At 46.9% G+C, this 21,499-nt stretch overlaps 2 protein-coding genes across 2 annotated transcripts; both read right to left on the bottom strand.

Annotated features, from left to right (window-relative positions):
• Window positions 1-12,377: 12,377 nt before the first annotated feature.
• LOC140746761 (uncharacterized) lies at window positions 12,378-14,432 on the bottom strand. Its single transcript, XM_073078858.1, has 2 exons — window positions 13,452-14,432; window positions 12,378-13,346 (listed from the first exon to the last, which is right to left on the bottom strand). The coding sequence occupies exons 1-2, from the start codon at window positions 14,430-14,432 to the stop codon at window positions 12,378-12,380; spliced, it is 1,950 nt and encodes a 649-aa protein (XP_072934959.1).
• Window positions 14,433-14,998: 566 nt separating this feature from the next.
• LOC140746760 (uncharacterized) lies at window positions 14,999-17,440 on the bottom strand. The gene is made up of 2 exons (XM_073078857.1): window positions 16,900-17,440; window positions 14,999-16,188 (listed from the first exon to the last, which is right to left on the bottom strand). The coding sequence occupies exons 1-2, from the start codon at window positions 17,438-17,440 to the stop codon at window positions 15,005-15,007; spliced, it is 1,725 nt and encodes a 574-aa protein (XP_072934958.1). The 3' UTR covers window positions 14,999-15,004.
• Between the last annotated feature and the right edge of the window lie 4,059 nt (window positions 17,441-21,499).

Below are 21,499 nucleotides of genomic sequence, written 5' to 3'. Positions count from 1 at the left end.
ATCAGAAGAGGGATGCGACCTATGTACCCACATGGTCTTGGCGGAGAAAAATAGTGACGTTTGTTTATTCCCGTACACAGGACATTGAACGAACATTGGACAATGGCGCGCACGTGCATTTTTGTGCTTTTCCTGGGATTGTTTTGGACGAGGCCTTAGCGGGCCGCGCCATCCGTAAAGCGTTTGACAGACGTTGAATGCTTGGGTTATGGCGGGATTGAACGCAGGGTGTAGTGCAATTTAGGGTGGAGCCCTAGTGTAGTACGACAGTTTATTGCATACGGGCGACACGTAGTCATTTTGATACGAATTAGAATCACTTGGGTGGTCTATTCTTTTAATTTATTTCTACCTTATAATTTTGTAATGTTCACCTAATATTTGAGTGTGCACAGGATAAGAAACTACTACCTATAGCTGCTTATGGTTGGTGTTGCAACGACGCTGGACTTGTGTTGGCCGCGGGCGGACTGGAGGGTGGCCAGTGTAACTGACACAACGGGGGCCATAAGGCAGGATACTTTTTGACTGTGGTAAAACTAAGGCGGTGAGTTAGTAAGTGCCTTTTCGGTGGGTGACTTTGTGCTTTTAAAAGATTAACGTACTTGAGGTAAGTACTTCACGGATTTTTACGGTTTACAGTTCGGAATTTAGCCACTAAAATATGATCACTGTTTGATAAGAATTATTTAATGTTTGAATGAACTTGCGGGCACACTCATTACTTCTTGTTATGTTTTTCTGGGGGTTATTATCGTGTTAAAACAGTTTTCATAGTTTGCACTTTGCTCAATGGTATGTGTAACTGGTCAATGAATGTGTTTGTGATGTGTTCCCTGGAAATACGATACTGTAGTGTTCGGTGGTGATCGCGTTGGGACTTAACGGTGTGTTGCATTGAGCGGGGTGGTGATTTAGGTTGTAACATTTAAAAATTGGGTTTTAATATTATTGATGAGCATCCAGACTTTGGTCAGCTAAGCTCTTGAGTATAAAAAAAAAAACAAAAAAAAAATCATTGGAATTTATTTTACACGTTTGAGTTTATTGTTAATTGACTAATTCTTTTCTTTTAATGGTATTTTAGAAAATGTGGAATAATTCTATGACGACAATGTGACCGATCGATTTTGTGTAATTTTTTGTTTAATAAGAAAAGTGGTAGTAATGTAAAAGAGGTAATGTCATCGAAGTTGAGTACGGTTGTATTGTGCGTTGAGAGATTCATGTTATTTGAGTTAACTATTTATCATTAGTCTTATAGTTTTTAGCGTGGCGGATAACATTAATACGAGTTAATCAGGGTTGGCCGAGCGGAAATTTTAATGTTTTTCTGCCTCATAGGAACAGCACACGAGGACGTGTGACTTGTCACGATGGCCGTGGTGGAGATGACCAATGGAGAGTTGGTTTAAGTACGCTTTAGACATAAGACATAAGAGATGGCACTAGCTGGAGACATCAATAGCGGTTTGTCGGAGATGACGTTTGAGTATAGTCTGCGCGACCGTCTATATACGCGGGCGACACGAAGTCTGTTCTACCCTCCAGAGAAGGTGGAAATCTAGGTTCTAGGAAACCGGCAACGATGACTAAAACTATCCTTCCTTTCAGCCCATAGTATTCTCCCCGCAGTGAAGCCGGAAATGCCGCTCGGGTTTACTGTAATAACAAATTTCTAAGAAAAAAAAGGGGTCGTTTTTAGGGTTCCGTACCCAAAGGGTAAAAACGGAACCCTATTACTAAGACTCCGCTGTCTGTCCGTCTGTCACAGGGCTCTACCGCTTAAACCGTAATAGATAGACACTTGAAATTTTTACAATGTATATAAATCGTGGGCACCTATAACAACAAATACTAAAAATAAAAAAAGATGAATATAAAAGGGGGGGTCCAAATACAAGAAATCGTGCCGTGTGGTGCCGGCTGCGGTGCCGTGTGGTGCCGGCTGCGAATAGCACCACTCCCTCTCTTCCCGTGGATGTCGTAAGAGCCGACTAAGGGGCAATAAACCAGGAGAGAGGAGATGGGCAGCAGCATCTCTCTGAGAATCTACCACCATACTGCGGTCACCAACACGCACAGCCAAGCGCGGTGACTATGGCATGAAACCCCCTATGGCAGCTAAACAAACGATGTCTCTGTGATCAATAGGTTTAAGTTAGAGGCACGTTAAATATTCAAGTCAAGCTGGAACGGTCCCGCCTTATGAAGTCAATACTTCGTCCAAGACCTTGCCAGATTCAGGGCTCTGAAGACTTTCGACTCGAGCTCAACAATCGTCTACGATGCCTAGAACATAGCATAGATGTTGACGATACGAACACCAAGTTGGTAGAAACTGTCCGTGAGGTGGGGTCGAAATACTACCAGACCGCCTCCAAAAGAACAACTCAAAGAATCTCAGCCCATACACTCGGACTTATGGCAGAGCGGCGGGCAATGTGTGTGCAGTCTCCGGGCTCACTGTCAAAGTATAGGCGGCTCAACGCACAGATCTCTAATAGAATGCGACACGATTTGCGCCTCTTTAATGCTCTTCGCATTAAAGAGTGCATTGAGCGAAATAAAGGCTCCAAAGTCTTCGCAAGGAATCTGCGGGTTGGGCAAAGCTTGCTGACGCAGTTGAGGACGGACACCGGCACCACAGTTGCCACGAAGCCTGAAGTTCTGAGAGAAATTGAGAAATTCTATAGACAGTTATATACCACTTCGCGTGAGCCTCTACGACTTGTCATTGACAAGCGAGCCACGCTAACCCGGCACTATACCGAAGATATCCCGGACGTCAGCCTTTACGAGATAAGAATGGCCCTCAAACAGCTCAAAAACAACCGAGCGCCTGGCGAAGACGGAATCACTACGGAACTGCTAAAAGCAGGTGGCAAACCGATTTTAATAGCACTCAAACAGCTGTTCGATTCCGTCATTAGCCAGGGTATAGCACCGGAGGCGTGGAGCAAAAGCGTGGTGGTACTGTTCTTCAAAAAAGGCGATAGGTCTTTGTTGAAGAACTACAGGCCCATTGCGCCTTTGAGCCACGTCTACAAGGTGTTCTCGAGGGTCATTTACAACCGAATAGCTCGCAGGCTCGACGACTTCCAGCCTCCCGAACAAGCCGGCTTTCGAAAAGGCTTTAGTACCATGGACCACATACACACACTGCGGCAGATTGTACAGAAGTCCGAGGAGTACAATCTGCCGTTGTGTGTTGCTTATGTGGACTATGAGAAAGCCTTCGATTCTATCGAGACATGGGCAGTATTGGAGTCACTCCAGCGGTGCCAGATTGACTATCGATACATCGAAGTGTTGAAGTGTATGTATAAGGCAGCCTCAATGACGATCCGATTACACGACAGAAGTACGAACCCCATCCAAGTGCAGCGAGGTGTGAGACAGGGTGATGTATTGTCGCCGAAACTGTTTACCGCTCCACTGGAACGTATTCAAACTGATAGAGTGGAAAGGATTCGGCATCAACATCGATGGCGAATATATCACTCACCTTCGATTCGCAGACAATATCGTCATCATGGCGGAGTCGCTGGAGGACCTCAATACCATGCTCAATGACCTCTGTGATGCCTCTCAACGGGTGGGTCTTAAGATGAACATGGACAAAACGAAGATCATGTTTAACGTCCATGTCACACCCATACCGGTGGTTGTTGATGGCGCCACACTCGAAGTTGTTGACGAATACGTTTACCTGGGACAGTTAATCCAGATGGGTAAGTCCAACTTCGAGAAAGAGGTCACTCGTAGAATCCAACTCGGCTGGGCAGCGTTCGGGAAATTGCGTAACATCTTCTCATCCAACATACCTCAGAGCCTGAAGTCGAAGATGTTCGAGCAGTGTGTGTTGCCAGTGATGACGTACGGTGCCGAGACGTGGTCTTTCACTGTGAGCCTCATACGAAGACTCAAAGTCGCTCAGCGAGCTATGGAGAGAGCTATGCTCGGTATTTCCCTACGCGACAAAATCCGTAACAAGGAAATCCGTAGGAGAACGAAAGTTACCGACATAGCTCTCAAAATAAGCAAGCTGAAGTGGCAATGGGCTGGCCACATAGTTCGTAGGACGGATAACCGATGGGGTAGGAAGGTCCTCGAATGGAGACCACGTCTCGGCAAAAGGAGTACAGGACGCCCCCGACCAGGTGGACTGATGACCTGAAGCGGACGGCGGGTAACCGCTGGATCCAGATCGCTCAAGACCGGTCGGAGTGGCGTAGATTAGGGGAGGCCTATGTCCAGCAGTGGACTATTACAGGCTGATGGATGGATGGATGGATGGAAATACAAGAAATCAACACCCCTACGTTACCTGTAACGCCATCTTGTTCACGTTGGGTTTGGTATATTAGGTTATCAACGCATACACTGCACACGTATTGTCTGATTCATTATAAAAATTAACAACAAACTAAAACTTTATGAACTGCACACATTTTAACAAACGCCCTATGAAAATAAGAAAACATTCGAGTTCAAACACGACGATCAACAATAACATACATGTCGGAAATCGCGGTACTGAGGCGCTTCCGGAGCGCTAGCGCCATCTAGTGGCACTCGATAAAGTTAGTGTTGAAATGCGCCGGTGTGGGAACCGACCGGGCTTGCGAGCGAGACGAGACTAGACTTTACTGTTGGCCGTGTTGGCGGTCGGCCGGTGCGGACACTAAAATTATCACGCGTTCCTCGAGCTACTTATACCTGCCTACCTAAGTTAATTCTAATCAGAGCAATTCCTTTGTTGTAATAATGACCACTGAAGCCCACAGAAGATTACGATGAGCGATAAAGAACCACCAATTCCGAAATACATTAGTTAAATATGTTTTTTATTATTAGTTAATAAAGTCAGTTAGAAAGTTATTGATATATAATATTGACGATTATAAATCGGATTTATTTCTTTTGCTAAGTAAATAAAATGATCAGTCGATATTTACCAGTAAGAATACATTTAATAAAAACGCCATCTTATGATGAAAGCTAGAACTAAAACGAATTCTCATTGAGTTACACTTAAAATAAGCGCCATCTATGTCTAACTGATCTAACTGTCATCGATAAGCTATATTCACAAAACCCCAATAGATGTCGCACCACCTAGTTTTTTTGATATTAAACTCTACATCCTAGGAGTTAAAAGTTAAAATTGCATAATGAATTAAAGACTAACTAACATTCACGATTCACGAAACGCCGTGAGCCGCGACCTGAATTGACCTGATCTATTTGGGTTTGATCTGCAGATCAAACTCTATAAAATAAAATGAATAAAATATAATAAATGTTAAAAAAAAGTATAGACACCTTCAGCTTTAATCTGCAAAGTATACACAAAAAATGTATATTTTTAAAAGTTCATTGACCTTGCGGATGCTCTTGCCGTTATCTGATCAGAATAATATTTTACACACTGTTTTAACCATCAAGACATCTTTTCGACACTATTACATTTCCAAAAATAAAAAAAAAGGAATTTCGCTCCACCCTAATATATATATATATATAGAGGTGTCATTTTTTTTCAAAATGAACTCGTTCGATTCCCGGCTAAGGAAAAAAATATTTTAAAAAACTAATGATGCAGTTTTAGTTTTTATCAAAATCGGCCTCGTAACTCCTTTCAGCATTTTTCGCTAATCCTTATAGTTTCGGATTTGGCCCTGAAGGCCCGTTTTAAAAATTCACCCTGTATATATTATTAATATATATATAATAACAGCAGTGTTAGGCGCTGCTGTGTTCCGGTTTGAAGGGTGTGGTAAGGGAGACAGACTTTTCCGAGGCGTTCCAGCTTAGTCCTCAGGGGTAGCGGCGCATCTGTGGCCGACCTCAGGTAGAAATATCTAATCCTATCTCGGGTTGATTACAGATGTCCATGAGCGGTAGTAGCCACTTAACATCAGGTGGACTGCATGCTCGTCTGCTACTCTTAAATAATAAAAAAAAAAATTATTGACCGTGTTCTAACATTTTATTGAAGTTTGTTTACAGATACCTACTAAAAGTGAGTGGACGAAGTCAGTCAGGCACGTAGTTCTTGTGTGCCACAACGCCACAATTTGGACCGCCGTACCTTTTTTTTATTTTTTCCAACAAATTATTTTCTTTTTAAAAAGATGCAAATTTGCACACGTATGGAGTTTCTTGCGCCGTTTCTTCTCCATAGCGAAACCCCTTCCGAAGCGGTGGTAGTTTGTTGACTTTCAACAAGCATTCTAAGTAAGTGAATCAATTTTGAACAGATGTGATTTGAATTTCAAATAGACTAGTTACTAGTTATGAAAATTGTAGGTTTGATAAAAGTAAATTTAAAATAGCGAAATTTAACATTAGTGAACTAGTTTTGACTAAAAATTAGAAAGAAATCTGACAAAATTAAATCCGAAATTGACAGGTCCATTTAAGCTGAAAGCTTTGATTTGTAAACGTACCTAAAAATTTGCTCACGATAGGTTAAGAAAAATTCCAGAAGGCCATGTACCAGTCGAAATTGAAGTAAAGATGATCTCGTTGAAGGTGACGATGTTCAAACTTATTTGGTTAAAAAATACTCGGGTAAATTACTCTATCGGTCGTATTGTGTTCGACCGTATCAGTAGTTATTTCGTAGTCGTAGCCCGGTAGAAATCGGTATCTCTTGGGGCAACTCAAGTAGTCCGTGGGTGCGTGGTGTGCGTTTAACTCTGGCGGAGGTCGTGGTCATGGAGACCGTATCGTGTAACCGCAGGGGTGGTGTACACGGGCGACCCACTAGATGGATATGCGTACTGAGACATGTGAGAGAGCAATGTGATTGCTCTTCGGCTGGAGAGCCATGGCGTTAGAGGTCTTTACTCGAGGGTTTGTGGAAACTTGGTTGTAACTTTATTGGTTTTGATGATGTTGATGGTACGTGGCTGCGGTATTTGTGTATTGTGATTTGCTATGATTTTGGATTAAAGACTATTAAGATTCAGGTTATTGTAAAGTTCATGAGCTAAACAAAGTTAACACACACAACACACGAGGGCGTGTGCTAGCAGGATAGCCGTGTCGGAAATGGCGGTACTGAGGCGCTTCCGGAGCGCTAGCGCCATCTAGTGGCACTCGATATCGATGGAGTGTTGGAATGCACCGGTGTGGGAACCGACCGGGCTTGCGAGCGAGACGAGACTAGACTTTACTGTTGGCGGTCGGCCAGTGCGGACACTAAAATTATCACGCGTTCCTCGAGCTACTTATACCTGCCTACCTCAGTTAATTCTAATCGAAGCAATTCCTGTGTTGTAATAATGACCACTGAAGCCCACAGACGATTACGATGGGCTATAAAGAACCACCAATTCCGCCAAAGAGCATAAACTTTCCCATGACTCTGTTTGCCGATGACAGCAGCGGTATTTAGTAGCAGAGATATTAATAATTATGAGACTGAAATTAATGAAACTCTTAATGTAATAATTAAATGGCTTAAATGTAATAATCTAATAATAAATAAAAAAAGACTCAATTTGTTAATTTTCAGCTACGTAAGCCTTTAATTCCCTCATTTAGCATTGAACATAACGGTGAATATGTTAAAGAAACTAAGACAGCAAAATTTTTGGCCTTAAACATTGATTATGACTTAAGCTGGAAAACGCATTCTGAATATATTTGCAAAAAGTTAAATCAAACATCGTATGCTTTGCACATATTATCTAAAGTTGTTAACGAAAAAGCTCTTTTGACTGTGTATCACGGCTATGTATGTTCAAATCTACGCTACGGCATAATGTTTTGGGGTAATTGTACAAGGCGAGAAGATGTATTTAAAGCCCAAAAGAAATGTATTCGTGCTATCATGAGGATTCCAAGAACTGATATTTCAGAAATTCTGAATATTTCAGAAATCTGAAAATATTGACATTTCGTGCCTTATACATTTATGAAATAATGATTTTTATAAAAAACAATTCTGACATATTTAATAATTATTTAATAAACAATAGACATAAATCAAAATTATGTACCGTACCCTGCAAGACAGCCTTGCTAAGAAAAAGTGTGTTTAGCCTGGCACCTAAAATTTACAATAAAGTTCCTTCTGAGCTCCGAAATATAAATGAAATGATATTATTAATTTAAAAAAGAATGTTGAGTTTGCAAATAAAAACTCAAATTTCAATCTTCCTGTTGTATTTTCTTATCTTGACCATATTACAAATTCTTCTATTTTCCGGAGCGTGCCGGACAGCTGATTTTCTTCTTCCAGGGCCATTTGCTGGCCCTGAAGGTATCCTTCCAAAGGCTTCGCCTTATTAAGGAGGAGTGCTCCCGCTGCCTGTGAATCAGGCAGGTCCTTGGAGTGGTAGCCAGAGGGTTTTTTTCTCTGCGCGATCTTCCGCCCGGTATCGGGGCGTACCGTCCGCATGCAACAAGGGGCGGACCGGGGCCGGGGAGCGCTACATCTGGCGGCAGAGTCTGTGAAGGGAGGGCCAGTCGTCATAGGCCTCCCCTAACCGGGTCTCCCATCTCTCGGTGGCATGCGTTTCCAACTCGACCTTGAGCTTCTCTATGGCTCGGTTGAGGAGAGTCTTCTGCGTCGGGCATCTCGTCTTCTGCCAGCTCCTCTGGAGGCGCCTTTTGTGGGCGATGAGTTGACGGATGTGGGGCGGCAGTGGGGGTAATCTCCCATGCGCCGGTACCTCTGTTGTGTTAGCGTCCAAGGCGCCCCGTATGCTGGCGGTGAGGTCGACTGCGAGTTGGTCGACGTCTCCTCCCGTGCAGATGGGTCGAGTTGGTGTGGTGATCTCCAGTTGCTCCTTGAAGAGAGTCCAATCCGTTTTTCGACGTGGCTTCGGTGGCGAGACTCTGAGAGGTGTCTTCCCCAGGACCAGCAGGACGGGAACATGGTCGGACCCCATGCCGTCTAGCAGCGACTCAGGTGCGGGCAGTACCCCTAGTCCTCGGAGTACTGCTATGTCGATGACGTCCGGCGCGTGCGTCTGTCGATCTGGGTAATGAGTGGGGCACTCTGGGCCCCTCACCTCATACCCACAGCGCTCGGCGTCATCGAAGAGGCGCCGTCCGTTGGGACACGCAGTATGGCTGTTCCACCCCGGATGCTTTGCGTTCCAGTCGCCGGCGGCTATGGTCGCATGCGGCGCGTCCAGCAGTTTGTGGACGTCGGCCAGCACTAACCTGCCGCCCGGCGGGCGGTATACGCTGAAGATCCGGAGCGGGGTGTCGCCGAAGCAGACCTCGATCCCGAGGGCCTGCATGCTCTCCAGATGTTAGGTTGGAAGGGGCTGGTGTATAACCTTCCTACGGACGAGCACCGAGAGCCCTCTGTAAGGGCTACCTGAGTCGTTAAACTCGTCCTGGCGGTATACGTTGTATCCTGGAGTCTTGAAGAGGTCCGACGAGGACAGGAGAGTCTCGGAGACCAAAGCCACGTCGATGTCCTGTTCCCGCAGGAGGAGTCGGAAGAGCGCGGCCTTCTTCTTTAGGCCGCGGGCGTTCCAAAATAGGATACGCAGGGGCTTGCTATCCATAGTGAGCGGACATGCTCGCTATGCTGCTACGGATAGCTGGCCCCGTGTCGTGGCCCTCACCCATAGCTGTAATCACTTGCTGAGCATCTTTGTGAGGTCCTGCAGTACCCTCAACTGTTTACTGCAGGCCTCTTCGCTAGCCCCCTGGCTCCGCTCTGATCTGGGAGCAGGAGCGGGGGTAGAAGCGGGTGTCTTCTTGCGTGGCTGCCTCCTGGCAGCAGGTGCAGGTGCGGGTGGGGCGGCCGAGGGGGCGGCCTTTGCCTTCTTCCCCCTCCTCCTCCGACTCTTTACTGGAGCCCCGCGAATCGTTGGCCCGTTGGCCGGGGCCATGAGGGAGCCCTCGTGCTGCTCCTCCACGGTCCTCGGCAGAACGGGAGCCACCGAAGGTTGCGTTCGTCTCATCTCTGCCGGCTTGGCAGAGAGGGCAACCGTGCCAGCGCGCTTACTGCGCGCTTCCCGCCGAAACACCGGACAGGATGTGTGGTTGGCGGGATGCGGTCCGCCACAGTTCGCGCAGGTCGCCGGTTCTTCGCGCGGCCTGGGGCACTCATGGGCCGCGTGCTGCTCGCCGCAGCGCACGCAGGCCAAGTGCCGATGACAGTTATGCGAACTGTGACGAAACTGCTGGCACCGGTGGCATTGGGGCGGTCCCTTTTTGCCGCGCCAAGCCTCCACCTTGATGCATAGCATCTCTCTGATTGCATATATGCCCGGCAGGAGGTCCTCGGTCCTCTTCATGATAGCGAGGAAAATGCAGCCGGGCCGTCCTCCACGGGCCCGGATGGCGTGGACGTATTCAGGGACGTACCCAACTCGCGGAGCTCATCCTGGATCTCCTGCGGGTCTGTGTCGGCGGGCAGCCCCCTGATGGCTACCCTCACGCTCTGCTCCGCAGGCAGGGAGTAGGTGAACCAGCTGATTCTCTCCCTTGCTTCCAGGTCGGTGAGGTATGACTGCAGGAGCCGGTACTCACCTATCTCCTTCGGGGAGAATCGTACTCCCTGCCCGAAGGGGCGCGCGTTTGGTGCTCGACCCAACTTCTCCTTTAGCACCTTAAAATGGTGGTGCCAGTTGGGGAGCTGCTCCACGATGAGCGGAGGGAAGCGTGACTTAGGCGGCTCTTGCTGGCCGACAGAGGGGGCTGCAGTGGTCGGCGATCCTGCTGCTGCTCCCTGGGCTGCACTGGTGCTCGGTTGCGGCGACAGGGCGCGCGGCTAAGGCGGCGCGGCTCGTGGCGCGCTTGTGGTCGCAGTCGCGGTCGCGGCAGACTGGGCGGCGGGCTGGGCGGCGGGTTGGGCGGCGGGCTGGGCGGCGGGCTGCGTTGCGCCCGACGCTCTCTGCGGGTCGGTGCGCTTAGCAGGGGCCGCGGGCCTTTGAGTGGCCTGCGGGATGTTGGAGGGGCGTCGGGCGTCAGGGGCGCGCGGCGCTGCTGGGGTCTCCCTGGCTACTGGTGGCGGGCGCGTGGCGCCCGCGGTCACCGCAGCGAAGGAGCTGGAAGCCGGCGTGGGCATGTCGCTCGTCGTGGCGGTCGGTTCCGGTTCCGGGCGAGGGCCTGGGTCGGAAAAAATCCGTAGTACCCGGCCTCTCAGCCGCGGATCCCGGATAGTGGGGCGTTTAATGACCCTGGAGGCGGCTGCGGCGTCCTCTTCTGGGCTTCTCCGACGCCTCTGGGCCCGGTCGGCGCGGTAACTATCCCAGAAGTCTTGGACCGCAGCTACCTCCGGTCCGGGGGCTTTCTTCTTTCGGGTAGCCTCCAGAACGAAGTCAAGGAGGGTATCCGTGACTTCGTCCGGAGTGGTGTCCTCCCGGAGGAGCTGCGACCTAACCAGCTCATCATACTTCTGCCTGGTGCCTGGAGAGAACTCCGACAACCAGGCCGGGGTATGTGGCGGTCAGCTCCGGGAGGTGATGGGGTTACGGCCGCTTGCGCCGGGCTAGCCGGCGTGATGCGGGGAGGCGGGAACGCCGGGTGCGACGGACGCGCGACGGCTGCCTGTACAGGCGATGGCGTCGGCTTCGGCGTCGGCGTCGTCGACCCTTGGCGTGCTGTTTCGGGCCCGCGGGGCCCGACTGGGCGCGGCGGGGCGGGAGTCATGGGGCGCGAGGGTCCCGGCAGCCGCGGCGCGGATGGGGGAGCGCGCAGCACATCAGTGAGCGTCTCCGCCGATCCGCGCGTGGGCGGCGCAGGGACCCCCGACGTCGGGGTGGTTTCGCCACTGCTTCTGGCGCGGCTGGCGGCGCGCGCGGTCTCGCTCCTGCGCATGCCGGAGCGACCGCGGGCGCGCGATGAGTCGCGCTTCGGCAGGGGTGGCGCGACTGAGCCGCGGGCTTCTTCATCTCGCCCTCGCTGTGCGGGCGCCGCACCCCTTACAGGGGTTGCGGCGCGGGTGCGGTTTCGGCAGATGCTCCCCTCAGACGAAAATCTTCTGGTTCTTTCTCTCCCGAATATCGAACGATATGTGGGTAGAGAAAGAAATCAGCAGCGGTGAAGACGGTGAATCACACGAACGAGTGAAGGCGCGAGATGCAGCGATCCGCGTGCCGCACCCTATTTTTAGCCACCTTAAGTGGCAAGTGAGTGTTACAACCGACGGGGGGCTAACGCAGCAGTCGCTTTTATTCCCGTCTCGCTCACTTCCTATAGCCCTCTCTTTCTAGCACGCTATCTCGCTCATTCATATCCCTCTCTTTCTATCCTATGTGTATCTTTATTTTCCTTTATTTATTTACATAGAATAACTTATTTCTAATACAATTGTACATAATGAATTATAAACCTTAACTAATTAACAATTTACGCATTTAAAAAACAATTTACAATCATAACTTAAAGACTATTTATTCGCCGTCCGCAACATCCTCCCCCCGGCGCAGCTCCGTCGTAGCCCTCCCTATCTGGAGGACGGCGAGCTTCACCACGGGCCTCCTGAAGACTCCTCCCCTGGTCCTCACGTCCGCTGAGCGAATGATGCCGTCGGGTCCCTCGTGCACTCGCTCGACGATGCCGCGTGGCCATGTGTTGCGGGGTAGCGTGTTGTCGACCACGATGACCAGGTCACCGACCCGTAGTTGTCGTGATGCCCTTGTCTCTTGTCCTCGAGGTATCAGCGTCGGCAGGTACTCCTTGACCCACCGCCCCCAGAACTGGTCCGCCAGCGCCTGTGCCTTTCTCCAGGCTTTCTCGCAGGGTCCCGTCAGCGGCAGCCCGGTCGACGACCCAATCAGGAAGTGGTTGGGTGTTAGTGCTTCTGAGTCGGCGGGATCCACGGAGACGTGCGTGAGTGGCCGAGCGTTGACGCAGTACTCGGCCTCCACCAGTAGCGTTTGAAGGACTTCTTCTTTGGGTGACTTCTCGTTCAGTGAGGTGCTCAGCGCGGTCTTGACTGACCGCACGAGCCGCTCCCATGCCCCACCCATGTGCGGAGCCCCCGGTGGGATGAAACGCCAGCTGGTTCCATACTGTACACAGAAGTTATGTAGCTCCGGACCCCATGCCCGGTACGCGTTTCTTAGCTCGATGTCAGCACCTCTGAAGTTCGTTGCGTTGTCTGAGAAGATCACCTGTGGCCATCCTCTTCTGGCGGCCATCCTTCGGAGTGCCATAATTGCCGAGTCGGTCGACAGCGATGACACCAACTCCAAACGTACTGCTCGTGTAGTTAAGCAGGTAAACAGTGCGCACCATCTCTTTTCATGTCGGCGCCCAATAGTGACTGTTAGGGGTCCGAAGTAATCCACGCCGCAGTAGTTGAACGGTCGATGCCCTGGACTTGTCCTCTCTTCTGGTAAGTCCCCTCGTGGCGGTGTCTGCGGCGTTGCTTTCCTTATTTTGCAAAATTGACATTCCTTAGCCATTTTTCTTACTGTCGGTCGTAGTCGGAATATAACGTATTTTTGTCGCAGCTCGTTTACGACCCTCTCGTTGTTAGCGTGTCCGGCGTTTCGATGGTAGTCCATCACTAGTAGGCGTGTGAAGGGGTGACCTCCATCCAATATTATAGGTCGGTTCGAGTGCGTCGACGTCTTAGAGGCTCCTATTCTGCCTCGGGCCTTCAGTGTTCCTTCTTCGATGACGGGGTCCAACTTCGCTAGTTTACTATGCCGGTGTAAGTGCTGTCCAGCCCGCAGTCTACGTAGATCTTCGCCGAAAGAGTCCTGTTGTGCTTGTAGTATCCACCGCAGCTCGGCGTCGTGTATGTGGGAGACTTCTAACAGCAGGCTTCTGTCCTTTGTTCTCAGCTTCTGTACGTAGAGTTGAACTAGCGCTGTGGCCCTTATGAGTCGTCTGTAGGCGGAGAACCTCGTTATGTCCGGCAGGCAGCCCATGCGGTCCGTGATGTCGTCTGTGGTGATGGTGTACGCCGCCTCTTCTGAAGTGACACTGCTTCTAGCTTCGGTAGGCAATTCCTCCTCTGGTAAGCTCAGGAATGACGGCCCGGTGAACCATCGGTCGGCGCCAGTGATCCTCTTCGTCTCGATTCGCGTTGCGTCGTCGGCTACGTTGTCGGCCGTGGGCACCCATCGCCAATCTTCCACCTGGGACAGCTCGCCTATTTCCGCCAGTCGATGCGCCACGAACGGTGTGTACTTCTTCTTATCGTTCCTTATCCAATGAAGTACCGTCTTGGAGTCCGTCCAGTAGTAGACTCGTCCTGGTTTCCATTCGTGTTCCTTCAGGATGGTGCTCGCCATACGCGCTCCTATGAGTGCTGCCTGTAACTCCAGCCTGGGAATCGTGAGTAACTTCAACGGCGCCACCTTAGCCTTGCCCATGACTTGTACGACTTCCACGGTGCCATCCTTATGGGTGATCCTCCAATAGGCCGTGGTCGCGTAGGCCTGTTCACTCGCGTCGTTGAACATGTGCAGCTGTAGCTCTGAGCTCGGAGTCATGTCGCGGCTGTAGCAACGTGGTAAGGCCAAGTTCGAGATGTCTTGTAGTCCGGCGACCCATTGATGGAACTCTTCGGCTTCCTCCCTAGGTAGCTCTTCATCCCAGCCGACCTTCTTGACCCATAGTTGCTGTAGCAGTATCTTCCCGGTGATCGTGTACTGGCTTACGAGGCCCAGGGGATCGAATACCGTTCGTATCTTGTTTGGCTTGTTAATGTTGACAACCGCGAAGTGAGGTAAGTACCACTTGACGTTACTTCTTTATTTATTTATTTATTTATTTATTTTATTTATGCACACATAGATAATTAATAAAAAAACTTATAAATAGAATATCGTGCAAAGGTACTGCTTATTCCTAACGAAATATCTTCCAGCAGACCTGTAAAAGGAGATGGGTTAACAAATGGTGGATATGCGTGCACGAGACTGAATAAATATATGTTATAATATATATTTTAATCATACATTACATACATATATAGATATAGTTATATAAAGATAACGGTGTAATACATATTATTGTAATACAAATATAACAATAAAAAATATATAATGATTTAGCTAATTACTCATCTTGCTAATGAGAAGTAGTGGTCTTTTACTCTCTTTTTAAAAATAGATATGTTCTTAGACTCTCTTATGTTTGGTGGAAGCGAATTCCACAGTCTGACTGCATGAACAGTGAAGGATTTGGAATAGGAACTGGTTTTATGAGGCGGGAAACGAAGGAGAGTTTTGCGGTGTGTCCTACAAGGAGCAATAGAGGGACGTGCATAGGAGAAACGCTCTCGCAGGTAAGTTGGGGATGTTGTGCTGTTAAGGATATTAAATAGCAAACATAAAATTCTAGTGTTTCTACGAAGGCGGATTGGGAGCCACTTGAGATCCTTGCGAAGATGAGAAACATGGTCATACTTACGAATGCCAAAAATAAATCGAATGCATAGGTTTTGCAAGCGCTCAAGTTTGTTTAGTAGCTCCTCTGTAGCATCCAGATAGCAGGCGTCAGCGTAATCTATGATAGGTTGAATTAGAGTCTGAGCTAGAGTAATTTTAGTTTTCAAGGGCAATACACCTTGGAGGCATTTTATTGAATGAAGGGAATAGTGCACCCTACGACTGACTTCATTGACGTGAGCATTCCAAGATAAAGTGGAATTAATTAAGAGCCCGAGATCCTTCACTGTTTCGCTATAAGGTATAAGTGAACCATCAACATTTACTGAGGCCAAAGTTGAATAATCTATGAGGCTGCGAGCATGCCTACTACCAATTATAATGGCCTGCGTCTTAAGTGGGTTAACCCGGAGACCAAAGGACTTGGACCATTCAACCACACGACGTATGTTATCGTTCATGGTGGTGATGGCCAAGTCAGATTCTGCAGCGTTGAAATGATGGTACAATTGCAAATCGTCAGCGTAAAGATGATATTTACAAGAAATTACAGAAGTGATAGAATTGATAAACAATGAGAAGAGTAATGGAGAGAGAACGCCACCCTGAGGCACACCCGCATGCAGTTCATATGAGTCCGAGAAAGAATTGTCCACACGAACACGTTGCGAGCGGCCCCGAAGATATGAGTCAAACCATGAGATAGTGATTGAAGAAATATTAATGGATTGGAGAATTCCTAAAAGAATATCGAAGTCTACTGAAGAAAAGGCATTGCTAAAATCCAGCAAGACTAATAGAGTGAGTTGCCTATCCTCTACGGCCCAGCGTATGTCTTCAGTTACTTTCAACAGAGCTGTAGAAGTACTGTGGTTTTGCCGAAAACCAGATTGGAAAGAGTTGAGAGACTTATTAGAGGTTAGAAAGGAAGATAACTGAGTATGAACTATGTGCTCAAAGACTTTGGAAAGGTAAGGTAAGATGGAGATAGGTCGAAAATGAGATAGCATTGAAGGAGAAGTAATCTTGGGAAGAGGGATAATGTGAGCCTCTTTCCACGCCGTTGGGAAAGTACTTAAGGATAAGGATTCGTTAAAAATATGCGTAAGTACAGGGAGAATTCTTTCTTCGTTGCCGTCGCATGCTTCTGCGTAACCCTTCTTCAGCAGGTTAGCCACTTGAGCGCTGTATTCCTTCTTGAATGTGGGCTCATTTTCCATCTTCTTTTCCAATGTGCGTAACCTCTTGTATGCTTGCTCGTAGCTGTCGGGGAGTGCGGGGTTGTCAGTCTTCCAAGGTAGACCCACTTCGAAGCGGCCGTCCTTCCGTCTGGCGGTCGCTTCGAAGATGTCGCTGGCTCTCTTGTCGTACTTGTTAATCTTCTCTTTCTTAGATACGCCGAGCGAGTCCACGTCGAAATGCGACTCGACGAGCTTTTGCAACTGTATGTCGCCCGTGCAGATGTGAAGTACGGCCGCCTGGTCCTGATAGACGAACCTCCTAGGTACCGACCCATGTAGAACCCATCCCAGCTTCGTTCTTGATGCGGCAGGTTCGTTCTTCTTGCCGGCGCGCAGCTGTCGGGACACTATTAAGTGCCAGTTGTCGGTGCCTATTAGTATGCGAGGCGGAGCTTCCCCCGTGCTGATTTTCTCCAGGCAGACTCGCAGGTGTGCATACCGCTCCAGGTTCTGAGGTACGCGCTGATGATGCAGTTGAAGTCCCTTCACCGTGCGGGCTGTCACGAAGTATGCTTCTTGTTCGTGTAGACCTTTGATTTGAATCTTGACCGCCTTGCTGTCGATTCTTCTTTGTTCATTGATACCTCTTATGTTTAGAGGTTGGTTCGGTCCGCCGCTGGTGAGTTGACTTGCCAATTCTTCATCTATAAGGGTTACTGTAGACCCCTCGTCCAGGAGGGCGTGCGTCCTTATCTCCCCCCGTGGACCGTTGAGTTTTACTTCACATGTCTTCAATAGCACCGCTCTTGGTGCTACCTTTGATGTGACGCTCATGACCGCTGCGGGTGCACCCTGATCTGTGCACTCAGAAGTCTCCACCCTCCTGGCGGGCTCTGCAGTCTTGTTTAGGATGGCGTGATGCTGCATGCTTCACCCGTCGACTCCGCACGGCTTCGCTCTACATGTGGTTCTACTGTGTCTTCGTGTCATGCATTTGAAGCATAACCGCTGTTCCTTCGCCCAATTCCACCTGTCGTTGATGGTGAGTTCCTTCAGCTGAGGGCACTTCGGAGTGTGATGACTTGTAGACTGGCATCGTAGACAGCTAGTTGCTCGCTCTTCACGCGTCGATTCACTCGTAGAATAGACCTTCTCCCGAGGTGCTGTCCTCCTTACTGGCCTCTCACCTCTGAGAAGCCCCGGAGCGCTGTTCCTCGCCGTATGCGTGTAGCGTAGTACCCTGTCTGCTTCACCCATCAGGAACTCCGATAGTACTGTAATTTCGTCGCTGTATGCAATCTTCCCTTCGTTGATCGCCGCGTATTCCGGCCATTTGCTCACCAGGTGAGGGTTTAGCTTCTCCATTACATCCCTTATCAGTAATAGATTTCGTAGATAACCACGGTGGTCCACACTCTTCATAGTGTAGACGACGTTCTGTAACTTGATGGCCAATTCATTCAATTCGCTGCTGGAGTCGCCGACTGTATAAAGATGCATCTTTTCATTTGACAGTTCAGTTCGGAATAAATGAGCAAAGAGTACACACGCGTTTTTATTAAATTTAATCCCGTTAAACGGAACGCGACCTTAACACGCCGAACATTTGGTCCATTATCGAGCCGGACGTGACGTACGAGTTATTACAAACCGGAATCGACAGCCGCGAGAAAGAAAGGCAAAGGTCAATACGGCGGCCATCGCGGTGATTTTTATTGCGCTTCTTCGTTTTATACGTATTTACGAGTTGTGAGTTATAAAACACTAAACATACGTTGAGCGAAGCATTAATTACCAAACGGGATTCAGTTTTATACATCGAGATCATAGATTAGTACCGAGATGGAGAAACTAACGAGTTACATTAACGTACAACAGGATTTATTCGAAACCATGAAAAAGGCTGAAAAGAACTTCAAGAAAACCCCTAAAGAGCGGATTAAACAAGGATATATCGAGACCCGTTTACAAATAGCTGAACAGTGTTGGAAGGATTTTCGAGAAGGACATAAGGCGTTAACAATGAGGGCTTCAAAGAGTGACACGGAAAGTTGCTCATATTTTACGGACGACTTGTACGATATATTTGAAGAGTATTACATACAATATAAGACTACCTTGATGGAGTCTTTACAAGTTTCTACGTCTAGTCAACATACTCCGTCAACATCGAGAGTAATCCAATCAGATTGTGATGTGACGAATGAGGTTAAATTACCACGTGTTCAGCTGCCAACGTTTACGGGCAAATATGAAGAGTGGCAAACGTTTTATGATATGTTTAGGTCTTTAGTGCATGAAAACAAAGGATTATCTCCGGTGCAAAAATTACAATATTTAAAAAGTAATCTCTCGGGCGAGCCTCATTTATTGCTGTGTAATTTCTCAACAACACAGTTAAACTATGAAGACGCATGGGATCAATTAGTGCGGCGTTATAATAATAAACGCTATAATTGTAATTCAGTACTGCGAACATTATTTTCACAAAAGAAGATAAACGTTGAGTCAGCTGGTGCAGTGAAGAATCTATTAGATACAACCTCATCATGTTTATTATCGTTGACGAACATGGGCATTAAAACTGATAGCTGGGATGTAATCATAGTTTATATAGTGTTGTCAAAGTTAGATAATGAGTCTATAAAACAGTGGGAGCAGCAAGTGAGTGGTGTGAACGATAAGTTAGCTTCCTGGTCAGAACTAAGAGACTATTTAGAATCTAGATTTCGGTCATTAGAGATGATAGATTTAAATTCAGTGCGTTCAGTGCCTAACATAAAGTCTAGTGTAACTAAGCCTAAAGTATTCCATGTATCAAATCAGAGTAAATCTACAATAAAATGTGCAATGTGCAACGAAGATCATTGCATATATCATTGTAAACAATTCAGTTCATTGGCGGTTAAAGATAGGCAAGATTTTGTTCAGAATAATAAGTTATGCTTTAATTGTTTAGCGCCCACCCATGCTGTTATTAAATGTCGTCAATCAGTGAATTGTAGAAAATGTGGACGAAGACATCATACAATGCTATACTTCGACAAGGTAACCACCCCATGCGAGATCCCTGATTCAAGTAAGTCACCTTTAAAATTACAATCAAGTGTACCTGACGCAGGTCATGTGGTAGTTAACTTGTCAAGGAGAAATGTTAATTCTGTTTTATTGGCAACTGCTAAAGTTAAAGTTTGTAGTAAAAATAAATGCAAGTATGTGATTAGAGCATTAATTGATCAAGGCTCTCAAGCCTCATTTATCACAGAAGCTACTGTTCAATTATTAGGACTTTCACGTCAGCCAGTGAATGGTTATGTGTCAGGTTTGGGAGACGGTCATACCAAAATTAAATACATGGTATCTTTTGCTATAGAATCCTGTCATGATTCTAATATTTTAGTTAATATTGATGCATTTGTTTTGAATTCCTTAACCTCTGTTCTACCAACAACCAATCTTAAGCCTCCAAAGTGGATAGAAATTGCAAATTTACCATTGGCTGATGACACATACACAATACCAGGTAAGATTGACTTATTATTAGGAGCGGAGGTTTACAGCGAGATTTTGCTTGATGGAATTATTAAACATCCTACGAGTAATATAATTGCACAAAATACATTATTTGGTTGGGTGCTATCGGGACAAGTTTCACGGAAATATGAATCAGTAAATAATGTTATTAGTATGCACTTAAAGATGTCAAACGAAGATGATATACTGAAACAATTTTGGGAGATGGAAAATGAGCCTAATATTATAGAGAAAGAGCTTACAAAGACTGAGAAAAGGTGCGAAGAATACTATCAAGAAACTACCACAAGAGATGAAGAAGGAAGATATATTGTTAAATTACCCTTCTCAACAGAAGACCTACAATGCAAATATAATAATTCAAGGGAGATAGCAATTAAAAGACTACATTTATTGGAAAAACGCCTATCAAAAAATAAAGAGCTTAGATGTGAGTACAATAAAGTAATACAAGAATATTTAACAATGAATCACATGATACTTGTCATAGATAAAGATGAGACTGAAGCGGTTTACCTCCCACACCATTGTGTGGTGAGAGAAGATAAAAGTACAACAAAAGTTAGAGTTGTGTTTGACGCATCCATTAAGGGAAGTAACAGTAATTCTTTGAATGATGAATTACTTGTAGGGCCTAAGATTCAACAAGATTTAAGGCACATTTTACTGAGATGGCGACTTCATAAAATCGTTATCATTGCGGATATTGTTAAAATGTACAGAATGGTGCGAGTAGCTGAGGAAGATACAAACTTTTAAAGAATTGTATGGAGATTTCACACAAATGATCTTATTCAGAACTATAAGCTGCTACGACTCACCTTTGGCACCGCTTGTGCTCCATACTTAGCAGTGAGAACTATACATCAGCTCGCCGACGATGAAAAGTGCAAGTATCCAATGGCCGCAAAAATAACGAAAAATGATTTTTATATAGATGATATGATGACAGGGTGTGAAACTACAGAAGAAGCTATTATAATCTACGAGCAAATGAAGGAAATGATGAAGTGTGGTGGATTCGAGCTACAAAAATGGAGCAGTAATGATAATCAATTTTTAAAACATATAGATAAGCAGGATGATGAGAAAAATATTCAATCTTTTGCATTAAAATTAAATAACCCGATAAAAGTTCTTGGTGTAGGATGGAATAGAGAAGAAGATAGTTTTGAGTACATAATAACTTTACCGGAAAATATAGGATACACTAAAAGGCAAGTTGTTTCAGATGTAGCAAGATTATATGACCCTTTAGGTTGGATAGCGCCCATTGTGATTAAAGCCAAGGTATTCATCCAAAAATTATGAAAGAATGTCTTGATTGGGATGATTGGTTAGCAAGCTTTTAATTTTGGATGCTCATTATAAAACTATGCACGGAGGCCCACAGATCATGTTAAATTTATTAAGATCAAAATACTGGATTATAAGGGGTAAAAGCCAAGTTAA

This window comes from Epargyreus clarus, unplaced genomic scaffold (assembly GCF_041222505.1).
Source record: "Epargyreus clarus isolate Ecla_fem2 unplaced genomic scaffold, WU_Ecla_fem_2.2 ptg000013l, whole genome shotgun sequence".
In the NCBI taxonomy this organism is placed as follows: domain Eukaryota; kingdom Metazoa; phylum Arthropoda; class Insecta; order Lepidoptera; family Hesperiidae; genus Epargyreus; species Epargyreus clarus.
Note: the sequence above shows the minus strand (reverse complement) of the source record. Positions and strands in the feature narration are given on the sequence as shown.